The sequence below is a fragment of the Mus pahari genome, chromosome 7 (assembly GCF_900095145.1).
Source record: "Mus pahari chromosome 7, PAHARI_EIJ_v1.1, whole genome shotgun sequence".
In the NCBI taxonomy this organism is placed as follows: Eukaryota; Metazoa; Chordata; class Mammalia; order Rodentia; family Muridae; genus Mus; species Mus pahari.
The window spans coordinates 48,827,560-48,841,630 of NC_034596.1; the positions used below are offsets into that span (position 1 = coordinate 48,827,560).

Consider the following 14,071-nt stretch of genomic DNA (forward strand, 5'->3'; position numbering starts at 1 on the left):
AAACTTTACATGCCCCAGTACAGGGGAACACCAGGGCCAAGAAATGGGAGTGGGTGGGGAGGGGAGCAGGGCGGGGTATAGGGGACCTTGGGGACAGCATTTGAAATGTAAATGCAGTAAATGCCTAATAAAAAATTGAAAAAAAAATAAAGCCAAGCTTTCACAAAAAATAATAATAATAATAATAAGCAACAGAAATACTTTTTTTGTAATTTTATGGGAATTACTTGGCCCCATTAGTAACTTAAAATTAGAGTTAGACAGCATTTGAAAGCTAAAGTGAATACAGGAGCTGAGTGAGAGCCGTGCCATGGGATTGGCACAATTTAACACTCACTAGTCAGCTAATCTGTCGTGTAGTTTTGTTTAGCCATCTGTTATAAAATATAAGTTACTCTCAACTCCTGAACTACTTTAGATTCTTCAGACCTTGACTTTGTAGTTCCCAAGTGCTGCGGCTCATGCAGTCTGTCTGACATGGCTAGCCTCAGCTCCCTCAGAGGAAGCACTGGACTGCAGAAGGAAAGCTCACTTACTTGCAGTGCTCATCACGTTCCTCCCCAAAGTGTTAGTGTTGTTGTCACTGCTGCTTCGGCTTAGGTTCATGTTGTTGGTGGCATTAGTCCGTGCTATGTTTGCCACTCTCCGGACAAAGCTCTCCAAGCTAGATGTCTCTCTTGAGGACAGGTTAGGTACACTCGCACTGGAGCTCATAGGGGCCCCGGCTGCCAACAGAGAGCTCACCGACAGTCTGTTGCTTGCCGAAGAGCTAAGGGGTCGTTGTGAAGCTGCTTCCTTATTAGTTAATTCAGATACTGAGCTAACATCAGGAGAGCTAACGCTAACAATTCCCATGGATATTGCACTAGACTCCCCAGGAGCTCGAACAGAACTATCGGGGCCTAACTTTCTTTCAGCATTTTCACTTCCCGTTTCCGCTGTTAGGGTGCTGGTGCTTGCACTGGAAGAAGACCCTACTTCTGTTTGAGGGACATTTTCAGCAGATGAAAGAACAACAATTGGTTCATGGACATCAGCTCCTGAAACTATACTGTGTTCCATTACAATTTCTGATCTCCGTTCCGTTTTGGTCGAACCCAAGCTGATGTCGCTGCTACTGGCCACGCTACACACAGAACTGCTGCTTCCTTTTCTACTTGAGGAGCCTGCAGCAGCAGACGTCTTGTCTGGACAGTTGTTTTTCACCAAGCTGCTCCATGACTGCGCTGTGCCTGAAACAGTGGATGAGACAGGTTTGGGTGATGCCACTGTATCAGGGTCGTACCCTGGTGCAAGCTTGAGGTCAAATTTTCCTTCTGCGCCCATACGGTAAGAGTTTGAGCCACCAGCATCCCAGGTGACATCAATCCAGCCTGGAAAGGGACAGGAGTTTGTGAGACCCAGCAGAAAGCAGAGAGGAGCGTTAGACAGTAGCTCCACAAACGGGATCAGCGTTTCATGGCGCTGTACTTCCCTCAATTGTTAACCAACAGGTTTGCCAACTAAAAGACAAGTTTTGAACTCAGATTAATTAAAATATTATTTGATACAATTATTAGTCTATCTGAAGGTCTACAGTATTTAATTCTCACATAATATTAAGTATGCATTATATATCATGTTTCTGGGATATCTCTAAAATTCTTCCTTTCATTAGATTTATCTCTGGACAGCCCAAAACTGGTAAACTTTTTCTTTTATTCAAGACAGGGTTTTTCTGTGTAGCCCTGGCTGTCCTGGACCTCACTCTGTAGACCAGGCTGTCCTTGAACTCAGAAATCTGCCTGCCTCTGCCTCTGCCTCCCAAGTGCTGGGCATGTGCCGCCACCACCAGGCCAACTAGTGATATATAAAAACATTTAAAAAGTGATTATTTACATCTATTCTGTTAAAAGGGAAAAAAAACTTTTAAAAATTGATGCTGAGGGTGAAATCTCAGGCCTGACATGCAGGCATCTACCACTAAGCTGCATTTCCAACTATAGAAACAATATTAGTTATAAAAGAAAAAAACTACTGAGACTTCAACAAGTGAAGATTTTTGAACTGATAAATGTGACTATATGATTATCAAATGTTTCTTCTTGAAAAAAAGCACTAACCATTAATTTCTAAGGTTGGAATAAAATCTAAAAAATGACAGATAATGCATGCTTATGTCACTTACAGAAACTTTATATTACTAGATCAAATAAAATACTAAGTTGGCATTTCAATTGTCTTCTCAAAGTTTAGTGGTTACTTGATTTTATGGTATAGTTTACTAGATTTGAGTACGCACAAAAACACCTTAGAAACAATTTAAAAGCAAGTTGAATTCTTTGAGGATTTATATACTAAAGCTAGTAACAAATTAAAAGATATTGGATCTATACTTATATATGAAAAATGTTATTTTTTTGAAAGGGAACAAAATTCAAAAACCCCCCAAAAATAGTTGATTACTAAGGAAGCTAATAGGAAATTCAGTGTTACTTTAGTTAGAGGCTAAGTCCCCAGGGGGAGACACACATTAAGAACTTGGACTTGGAAGTACACTGAGCTTGTACAGAGCTTAAGTAGGTTTCAGCTCCCCAAGGAGCACTGAGCCGCCTGCACTTTATCTATTTATGAGTTATTTGAAAGGAAAACTGCTTCAAATCTGCATAAACTTAGATACTATATATATTGTAGATATAAGTATATATATATATATATATATATATATATATATATAGTATTGGTATGATGAAATAACTTTTGATGAACCAACACTTAACTTTCACTTTTGCTACACAGAAAAGTATAAGAAATACATCCAAGTATCAATAAAGTTGAGACTTGTGTTGCACTGATACCAAACACACACACACACACACTCTCTCTCTCTCTCTCTGTATATACATACACACGCATATACATATATACACAAATATGTATAAGAATATTACTAAATATAAATATGTATTTGTTTTACTCAGAAGGCAAGTTAATCATATTTTGCTTTAACCATTGAATAGATGAAGTTTAACAAAGTCCCTTTGCAATGCTGTAGAAAAGTGGATAAACAGGTAGTTCACAGAGACTCTTCAGAAAAGCAACGGACATACCCAATGCAATGTGGGAACACACTAAAAAGTGCACACCATTTATATTAGGTTTGAGAAAACTTTTAAAAGGTAAAAACATTTATACCTAAATATAAAATATTCCTACACTCCAAACATAGATAAAAAGACTACTTATTGTGGGAAATGTATTTGAAAACTGAAAACTCTGACATGTTTAAAGCTAAAACTGAATTTCAACATTTGGAGGATCAGAAACATGCAAGAATCAAACCCAGGGCTTTACATACATAGAGCAAGCCCTCTACCAACTGAGCCAAAGTCCCAGCCCCATAATTTTTATTATAGCTCTTTAAATATTAGCAAGTAAGAATATAAACATTTTACATTTTTAATGCTCAGTACAATTGGTAAGAAAGAACTTACTATGATTCAAGCAAATCACCTGCTACTGAGTAAACCCTTAAATGTTAAAAAGAAACAGCCAGGCAGCTGCAGTGGAGTTAACAGTAGCTTATTATTTGGGTAAGGACTTTTACTAAAATCTACAGCACAAAGATTAAAATGAATTTACCCTCTTTGTACAATTAGCCCTACTACAGAACACGGTTTAAATTTCCTCCAGAGGCTGGTAGACTGTAAACACCTACTAAGCGATCAAGAAACTATTCCTTACACTTTGCTCTATAGAAAAATAATTTTGAGCATGAATCCTTTCTCTTCTCTGTCTTTAGTACAGTAAAAAGGCACCACCTAAACCCTAAAACTACCAAGGAATTCCTATCAGGAATTGACGGTATCTTGAGAACAATACTAAGGAAAACGAGAAGAAATGTATCTCAAAATACTTAATATAAGCTCCATAATCACTACAATATTAGCAAATAGATTCTAGTCAAATCCAAGATTTTGTCTTACTTTAACTATTTATTCTAAGTCAATGAGTTGTTACTTTTTAGAAAGGGTCTCAACCATGAAGCTCTGAGTGGCCTGGAATTGTTAGGCTGGCCTCATACACAGAGCCCCTGCCCCTGCCCCTGCCCCTGCCCCCGCCCCCGCCCCCGCCCCCGCCCCCGCCCCCGCCCCTGGGTGCTGAGATTACAGACAGATGCCACTACTTCCAGCTCTTTTCATTTTAATGTGATGTCATTATCAGTTCTTCTAAAAATGTCTGCTGTTATTTATACAATTTACAAAGTATCCAAAGACAGAAGGAAGAGTCAGGGTTCAACCCCAGGTGCTAAGCACGACTCACCGTTGTGCAGCTCGCCTGTGACTGTGCCTTCTCCCTGTGGGCTGCCATCCTGATCTCGCCACTTCCAATCAAGGCCTCTGATGACACGTGCTCCTGGAACCATGTACTTGAGGACCTGAGAGCGCACCAGGCGCCTCTGCCTTCTAAGATTAGCTTCTGCTTCCTTAGCTGCTTTTCCTGTGAGATCAGAATTAGAGAACTATAAACCAAGTCACTTTACTAAACAGCTGTAGAAAGCTGGAAAGGCCTCAAGTCCTTTCATTACCTAGTTGGTCTTCACACACGCCATTTACAGTGCCATAGAGTTCAAAGCCGGAGAGCGAGAGGTAGTGCGTCTGTCCACTGGCGTTCTTCCCCATCTGTTTCAGTCTAACATGCCGCCACCCTTGTTTTTCATCCTTTGCTGGGTCAAGGGGCCATGTTGCAGTTGACCTGTAAATGCATTAGACAGAAAGTGTTTTAAAATGATTTTTTTAAAATTACATGAAAAAAGATAGTGCAAGAACATTTTTTATATAACAAACTTTAGAAAAAAAAAAAAAACATAGCCTAAATTGTCAATTAAAATTCGACTATAAAACTTAGAGAAACTAGGCAGCTCCCAGGGAACAGAGGCTGACAGACAGAGAAGGCTATAAATTCAGGGCCAGCCTGGAACACAGGCTGAGCTCCATGCAGTCGAGGGCTAAACAGTAAGACTTTATCTCAAAAAACAAAAAAAACAAATTGTTTACAAACACAAATAAAACATTAAATATGAAATTTTAAAGATATTTAGTTTATTTACAGTGCCAAATGATTTGGTTAATGCAAAGGGTCCTATTTAAAAGGAAAAGAAGTACTTTTAAAATGAAAGTTCTGGGCTGGTGAGATGGCTCAGAAGGTAAGATCACTGACTACTTCTTCCAAAGGTCCTTAGTTCAAATCCCAGCAACCACATGGTGGCTCACATCCACCCATAATGAGATCTTACACCCCCTTCTGGTGTGTCTAAAGACAGCAACAATGTCTTTAAAGTAAATCTTTAAAAAATAAAATAAAATAAAATGAAATTTCTTTGTAAATTCTTGACATTTTAAATGTATTAAAATTTTTAACTTTAAAACTTAAAAACTTTGCCCAATAACTCTAATGACAGTACCACTTCCTTTCACGCTATATCAAATATGGAAATCAATTTAGAAGAATTTTTTTAAAATCTACTTGTGCTCAGCTAATCACAAGTTTATGTTCAACTCTTAGTACCACACATACAAAATTCATACCTACACTTACAGAAAAAAAACAAGAATTAATAAAAATAAGAAATTCTTCAGTTTAGTCATACTGCTACAATAACTACCGGTAGTAAGTTGAATATCTGTTCATCTTATTACATGATATGATGATTACATAAGTATGGGGATCATTTATAACTTTCCTTCCATTTGTGTGCTATATATCGCTCTCATAAAGTGCTTACACAAATATGATCAGCTTTTTATCAAAATGTAATCTAAACTCTATAAAAGACATTCTATTTTATTTTTTAATTTCTATTTTTATTGTAAAATACATTTTAAACATGTTTTAGCTGAATGTAAGTGCACTGTATGCATGCAGTATCCTCAGAGGCCAGAAGAGGATGTCAGATCCCCTGAAAAGCACTGTTATATGCTGCCCTGTGGGTTCTGGGAGCCAGACCCCAGGTTCTCTGAAGAGCGAGAGCTCTTAACCTCTGAGCTGTCCTTCCAGCTGCTAGTGTGTGTGTGTGTGTGTGTGTGTGTGTGTGTGTGTATAGTGTGTGTGAGTGTGTGTGTGTGGTGTGTGGGGGGTTGTGTGGTGTGTGTGTGTGGTGTGTGTGGTGTGTATGTGCATGTGTGTGTGAGTGTGGGGGGGGTTGTGTGGTGTGTGTGTGGGGGGTATGGTTGTGTGGTGTGTGTGTGTGTGTGTGTGTGGGGTGGGGGGGGGGTGGGTGGGGGGGGGGGGGTGGGGGGTGTGTGTGTGGGGGGTGTGTGGGTGGGTGGGGGGGGTGAGTGTGTGTGTGTGGTGTGTGGGGGGTTGTGTGGTGTGTGTGTGTGGTGTGTGTGTACGTGTGGGGGGTGGGGGGTTGTGTGGTGTGTGTGTGTGTGTGTGTGTGGTGTGGTGTGGGGGTTGTGTGGTGTGTGTGTGGTGTGTGTGTGTGCGTGAGCGTGTGTGTGGTTTGTGTGTGTGTGTGGTGTGTGTGTGTGTGTGTGTGTGTGTGTGTGGTGTGCGTGTGCGTGTGGTGTGTGGTGTGTCTGAGCATGTACATGGGAGCACATGTCCAAGGACGCATACCTGTTAAAGAACAACTTGTAGAAGTTGGCTCTCTCTGTCCACCATATGGATTCTAAGGCTCAAACTCAGGTTATCAGTCTGGAAACAAAATGCTTTACCCCACAGACCCTGGCTGGCCTCCAATCTGATTTTTTTCATACTTTCAGTAAAGCCAGTATTTCAAATTTCCAATATCAAGTAATTTGTTTTTAGAAAAAAAGACCTTATCTCAATATTAAAAAAAAAAAAAAACAACCCAGAGCTCTACAATATACAATCATTAAAAAGAAACAAGGCTCTTTACTGATTTTCCCCAATTTTCAAAGACTCCTCAACTAACCCTGGTTCATTGAGACTGCAGTCATCAACATGGGTATACAAAGAAGTCCAGTTCTGTCCATCTTTGGATACCTGGAAAACCCAATTTCTCAGTGCAGACCTTCCATAGCCACGAGCATGACGAAGTGTGTATGCTGAAGGTATTACCCAGACACCCAGATCTATGGCAAACCAGGCATTTTTATCATCATTGCTATGACAATTTAAAGCCGAATTATCTCGACTTAGTATGTCCTCCAAGCGGCCATAGGGCAGATTCCTCCCTTCTGATGATGTGACGACTACGAGTCCGTAAGCTGCAGGATTTACCCATTCATACGCAGTTCTGCACAAAAATAAACAGTTTAAATTAAAACAAAAACAGAAAACGAGGAGAAATCAAGCAGAGGCAATTTGCATTTGTTCCTATGAGTTTGTAATTCCAAATTATAAACTGAGAATGGTCGTCCACTTCTTTAGCCAAGCAAATGGAAAACGACCTCAAGATCACCCTTGGCTACTTAGCAAGCTGAAGGCCAGTCTGTGGCATAATCTTAAATTTAACACATAAGATAAGGTTCTTTGCCAGACAGTGGTGGCGCACGCCTTTAATCCCAGCGCTTGGAGGCAGAGGCAGGCGGATTTCTGAGTTCAAGGCCAGCCTGGTCTACAGAGTGAGTTCCAGGTCAGCCAGGGCTAAACAGAGAAACTGTGTCTCGAAAAAAACCAAAAAAAAAAAAAAAAAAGATAAAGTTCCTTAAGTAGAAGTATGTTCAGTGACCATCTAATCATTTTCCTAATTAAACCTCTTTCCTGGTTAAGCACTGTCACTGTAGCTTACTTTGCATTTGTTCCAATCCAGTAAATTATTCCATTCTCATCAAAATCATGCTGGTGCCGGAATATAAAATTTTGGCCTTCTCTTAATTTTCGAACAAAAACGAATGAAGATCGGTCAAAGTCGTACCACTGCTTTGCCACCTAAATAAAGTAAACACAGAAGACTTTTTTCTTAAGAACTCCATTTTAAACAGCATTGAGCCACCCTTTTCAAAGGGAATTTGACCTTTTCAAAGACAACTGTGTTATGACATAATCACCTAGCCAAGAGTTAAACACCTGAAGACTATACAAAAAAATAAGGTGTCCCATAACCAAAGAGCTTCGCTCTCAGTAACAGTTTGCTTGTATCTGTTTTGTTGCAGTGCTAGAGAAGCACACCCAGGGTTTTACACATGCTACAAACAGTATCAGTGAAACACATGTCAGCCAGAGAATTTCCCACATATTTTAATAGAAAAATGGCCTTGTTTATAAAATGACATTATTATAGTAAACACATTTTCTATTATCACTGGTCTTCAAATACCTTTAAAGTTATATAATATTCAAATTAAGAAGTAACTGTCATAATTCTCTATTAAAAATAAAAACAGGTGTAGTGATTCAGATGTGTAATTTATTGCTTTCTTTTTATTTATTCATTCATTTATTTACTTACTTATTTTAAACTCCAGATTTCATTCCTCTCCCAGTCCACCCGCAAACTGTTCCACATCCCATACCTCCTCCCTCCCCTCCTGTCTCCACGAGGATGTCCCCATCCCCCATTCCCCAGCCCACCAGACCTCTAAACTCCCTGGGACCTCCAGTCTCTTGAGGGTTAGGTACGTTTTCTCTGTCTAAACCCAGACCCCACGCAGTCCTCTGCTGTACATGTGTTGGGGGCCTCATATCAGCTGGTGTAAGCTGCCTGGTTGGTGATCCAGTGTGAGAGATCTCAGGGATTCAGGTTAATTGAGACTGCTGGTCCTCCCAAATGGTGGCACTCCTCCTCAGCTTTTCCCTAATTCAACCCAGGGGACAGCAGCTTCCATCCATTGATTGGGTGCAAATATCTGCATCTGACTCTTTCAGCTGCTTGAGTGCAGTCATGCTAGGTCCCCTTTTGTCAGCGCTCCATAGCCTCAATAGTGTCAGGTCTTGGGGCCTCCCCTTGAGCTGGAGCCCACTTTGGGTCTGTCGTTGGACCTTCCTGTCCTCAGCCAATTTATAGCTTTTCCAATACAACATTTTAAGATGGGAATGGTGGTCTGTTTCTGTAAGCCCAGCAGGCAGAGGGGAAGCAGGAGCAGCAAGTGCAAAGACAACTCAGCTGCGTCCTTAGCAAGTACAGGACACCCTGGCTATAACACACTCTCTCCAAACAATGTAAGGCTAATATTTTCTTGATTGAAAAAGAGATTGCCTACGCCTGTAAGTAGCTATACCTTTATTGAAGGTTTTTGCCGACTATTTCAATATTAAATGAACATTAATAAAAATCTTTATGTTGAGGGTGTTGTTAATTGTTAAGACATGTTTTCTTTTCTCTCTTTCTCTTTTCTTTTTTTTTTTGTTTTTTTTTGTTTTTTTTTTTTTGTTTTTTTTTGTTTTTTTCAAGACAGGGTTTTTCTGTGTAGCTCTGGCTGTCCTCGAACTCAGAAATCCACCTGCCTCTGCCTCCCAAGTGCCTGGATTAAAGGCGTGGACCACCACATGTTTTCTAAAACAGATTTCTAAAAGTAGCATTACCATAACTCTGGATACACATTTATGTGACTTTCCTACAAAGGGTCAAAGTAATGGAGAAGGTCTATCTCACAAAGCCCTGCCAAACAGAGCTCACCATTTTCAGCAGATACTGTTCCAGAGATTCAACTGTAGCTAAGGGCTCCATCTTCAGCATCCTGCCTGTCCGGTCTATTAATGCAGTTTCACCAGGTGCACGTTCCAACCGAAAGCGTAATCTTCTTGTGAGTATCTACACACAAACCATCAACACTACTCAGAGGAGACCTTGCTTTGTTAGCACTGTAAAAATTACTCACAAATATAAACACAAACAACTGAGATTTGTTATGATGTATAGCCACGATAAACCAGGATAAAACCAACTGTGGTAGCATATCTGCAATACCAACAGTTGGGAGAATGAGACAGGAGAATTGCCACAAGTTTGAGGGCAGCCTGGGTGACCTGCAAAACCTTGCCTCAAAAATAAGAAAAAAGAACATAAGAAATTAAAACCATACATGTTTCTACATGGCTTGTAAATAGGTTCAATGACACACATTGATTATAAGGAAACAAGTTAACTTGTTAGAAAATTTTAAATATACATGCTTTAAGTAAAATTACAAACTACTTTCTCAGACGAGCCAGGAGTGGTGGGACACCCCTGTAATCCTAGCGCCTGGGAGGCAGAAGTAGATGAACATCTGTGAGTGTGAGGCCAGCCTCACCTGCACACTGGGTTCCAGGACAGCCATACTGAGACCCTACACCACCTCCCCAAAAACAAAAATAAATAAATGAGGGGGCTGGAGAGATGGCTCAGAGGTTAAGAGCACTGACTGTTCTTCCCAAGGTCCTGAGTTCAATTCCCAGCAACCAAATGGTGGCTCACAACCATCTATAATGAGATCTGATGCCCTCTTCTGGTGTGTCTGAAGACAGCTACAGTGTAGTTATATATAAATAAATAAATCTTAAAATAATAAAAGAAATGCTTTCACAGAAATAGATAGCTTATGAATCATAAATCAGTTAAATTACTTTAAGTATCTAATCGACTCATTCCTTTGAAGCCACAACATATATAATGAACCTTTCATAAATTTGTGAATCTATTTATTTACTGATTTGTGCATGTGCGTGCGCGTGCGTGTGCATGCATGTATATCAAGAGAACAATCCACAGACGACAGCCTCTCCCTTCACCACATTGGTTCTAAGAATCAGGCTTGGTAGCAAGTACTCACTGGCTGTAAGTCAGGTTTTGGGTTGTTTTCTTTTTAAATATTCTTATACTTTATTTATTTAGCTGGGGTAGAGTAGGAAATATGGCAGCCAGAAAACAACTGTGGAAATCAGTTCTTTCCTTTAATCACGTGGGTGCTGGGATCAACTCAGGTCCCCAGGCTTGGTTCCAGATGCCTTTACCTGCCACCTCTCAAGTCTAAAGTCAAACTGTCAGCTAACTTACATTACATTCCGGAACATAGAATAACACAAGAAAAGAGCCTCCACTAAGAGGTCTAGATCAGTGTGTCCTGTAGACTTGTCTTAATTGATGTAGAAGATCCAGCCAAGATGTGGGCAGCTCCACTTTGAGAGTAAAGAAAGCTACCTGAAGGAGCAGTCAGTCAGGTGGGCACATTCTCTCTGCTCGTGACTGTGATGTGACTGACTGCCTCAAGCTCCTGCTTCTGTGACTTCCCCACAATGGTGGACTGTTGTGGTGGTTTGAATATACTTGGCCCAGAGAATGGCACTGTTAGGAGGTGTGGCCTTGTTGGAGGAAATGTATGACAGTGGGGGTGGGCTTTGAGACTCGCTTCCTAGCTGCCTAGGGGACAGTCTTCTGGCTGCAGTTGGATCAGGATATAGAACTCTCAGGTTCTTTTCTAACACCATGTCTGCCTTGCTTCCTACCTTGATGATAATGGACTGAACCTCTGAACCTGTTAAGCCAGCCTTAATTAAATGTTGTCCTTTATGACAGTTACCTTGGACATGATTTCTCTTCACAGCAATGGAAACCCTAAGACAACTATAATCTGGAATTGTAGTTAGTTAACTCACTAATTTGCTTTTAATTAGTATATTTTATCATAGCAACAGAAATGAATAAGATACTGGGCTCTAATAAACTTAAAAATGCAAGATAATTTTTGATCTGATACACTTTAGCGTGTAACAGATTTCAGTAAGCTTTATTTCTACATAATCTTTTTTTTTTTTTTTTTNTTTTTTGAGACAGGGTTTCTCTGTGTAGCCCTGGCTGTCCTGGAACTCACTCTGTAGACCAGGCTGGCCTCGAACTCAGAAATCCGCCTGCCTCTGCCTCCCAAGTGCTGGGATTAAAGGCGTGCACCACCACGCCCGGCTCTACATAATCTTAATTCCTACAGAAACACTGCTAAATATTTACTTAGGCATTTGGTACATTTCTGACCTTGCTTCTTTGGAAATTTCTGAAATGAAAATGTACATAAGGCTAGGGATGTGGTTCAGCCAGCAGACTACCTGTCCTGGGTTCAGTCCCAGCCCCATAGAAGCCTAATATGGTGGCTCACACTTGTCATCCCAATACTTGGGAGGTAGAAGGAAGACTGAGAGTTCAAGGTCATCTTTACCTACATTAAGGAGTTCAAGGCCAGCCTGGGTTATATGAAACCCTGTCTCAAAAATCAAACAAACCAACAAATAAAAACACTGAATAAGAATAAAATAAAAGGCCGGGCGTGGTGGCGCACGCCTTTAATCCCAGCACTTGGGAGGCAGAGGTAGGCAGATTTCTGAGTTCGAGGCCAGCCTGGACTACAAAGTAAGTTCTAGGACAGGGACAGCCAGGGCTATACAGAAAAACCAAAAAAAAAAAAAGAAGAATAAAATAAAAGACACCGGGAGGCTGAAGAGATGGCCCAGCATTTAAGAGCACTTTCTGCTCTTCCAAAAGACCAGGATTTGTTTCCCAGCAACTACATGCAGGTGACAACCTTATCTTTTGTTCCCGTTTCAGGGGATCCAATACCCTCCTCTGGCTTCTGCAGGCATCAGACATACACATGGTATACTTAGATGCAGACATAATACTTATAAAACATAAGAATTTAAAAAAATATATTTACGTTATGTATATGGGTACACTGTTACTCTCTTCAGACACATCAGAAGATCTCATTACAGATGGTTGTGAGCCACCATGTGGTTGCTGGGAATTGAACTCAAGACCTCTGGAAGAGCATTTGGTGCTCTTAACTGCTGAGCCATCTCTCCAACACAAGATTTTTTTTTTTTTTTTGAAGACATTAGCAATCCTATATTTGAGGAAGTGAATTTCTTGTCTTTGAGACTATCCTTCAATTTACTCAGCAAGGATAAAGCCAAAACTCAATCGATCAGTATCATTGTTCTATAAATTGTCTAAAACACAAAGTAGCCCTCCCTATCTTTTTCAGTATGTTTATAATCACAGAGACTCCCTGGATGGATAAGCTCTGAAGTCTAAGCTGGAGACTAGTGGCTTTAGTAACTCAGGTGAGTTCTGTTGTTTGTTTTTTGGTTGGTTGAGTTTGGTTTCCTTTTTTTTGTTTTGTTTTGCTTTGCTTTGCTTTGCCCTTTGAAACAGGATCTTACTATGTAACAAGTAAGATTTGGCAGTTACAAAAGCTCCACCAGCACAGAGTAGGCACTGCTTTGGCAAAGTACTTAGCTGATTATTAAATGCTAAATTTAAAAGAAACTATTCTACACACTGTAACAATTTCATATAGAGTATGTTAAATAAAGGTACAATTTACTAAATAAGGGCCTTCTAGGCAATACTAAATTAATCCACAGAGTATGTGGTATAGATGGATGTTGGGATAGCAACAGTGAAATGTGGTTTTGTTGTTGTTTTGGGGTTTTTGTTTTGTTTTGCCATATTTAGATCTTGGTACTAGCAAAAGAATGGAATGAATGATTGGGATATATCATATCTCTAGCTATATGTCTAAAACCAGGCTATGATTAATAAGAACAAAAAGGTTTCTGAAGGCTCTAACCAACAATACAGAAAGCTAAAAGGAGGCTGAGCATGGTGACACATCTATAAAGCAGGCATCTGACGATGAAGACAGGAGGACCAAGGGTTCAAAGCACTCAGGAGGCTCCATCCAGCTCTCACCCTTCATCAAAGAAACTTATTTTTGCAGTGGTCAGAGGTTAAAACAAAGAACCACAAGTGATCAAGGTCCCCAAATGGAACATCTATTTCTACTCCCAGCCAAGGCTTAGTAAAAACTGAGGAGCAGAGGTAGAAAAGAGTGTATGTAAAAGCCAGTGGTCAGGAAGAACTAGTAAAGGATGCTCCTGGAAATGGCAGGCAATTATACTCATGAACTGTCTGTCAACAACTCTGGTTGCCTCCATAACATCCTCAGGAGATCAATCTAGTCAACCCTGCAGCATGGCGTGTGAGCTCACAAGGCCCCATGCCAAGCTGGGAAACTCCAGACTCTCAAGGGCAGGGCTGCTGCTAGTCTGCCCACCTTACAGTGGACAGCTCTATAAGCACATGCATGTAGATAAACCTAACTCTTCTCAGTAGGTTTTTGTTTATTTGTTTAAGATTTATTTATTTATT

At 40.3% G+C, this 14,071-nt stretch overlaps 1 protein-coding gene across 3 annotated transcripts in view; it reads right to left on the reverse strand.

Moving 5' to 3' along the window:
• Hectd1 (HECT domain E3 ubiquitin protein ligase 1) overlaps nt 1–14,071 on the reverse strand; it is an 87,128-nt gene that overhangs the window by 25,604 nt on the left and 47,453 nt on the right. For 2 of the 3 annotated variants that reach the window (XM_021202403.1, XM_029540513.1), the window contains exons 20-25: nt 9,566–9,700; nt 7,739–7,878; nt 6,920–7,243; nt 4,568–4,734; nt 4,303–4,479; nt 537–1,373 (exon numbers count right to left, since the gene is read on the reverse strand). In XM_021202403.1, coding sequence (XP_021058062.1) covers nt 537–1,373; nt 4,303–4,479; nt 4,568–4,734; nt 6,920–7,243; nt 7,739–7,878; nt 9,566–9,700 — 1,780 coding nt within the window. The remainder of the gene's footprint in view (nt 1–536; nt 1,374–4,302; nt 4,480–4,567; nt 4,735–6,919; nt 7,244–7,738; nt 7,879–9,565; nt 9,701–14,071) is intronic. The other variant, XM_029540514.1, reaches the window with a different exon arrangement.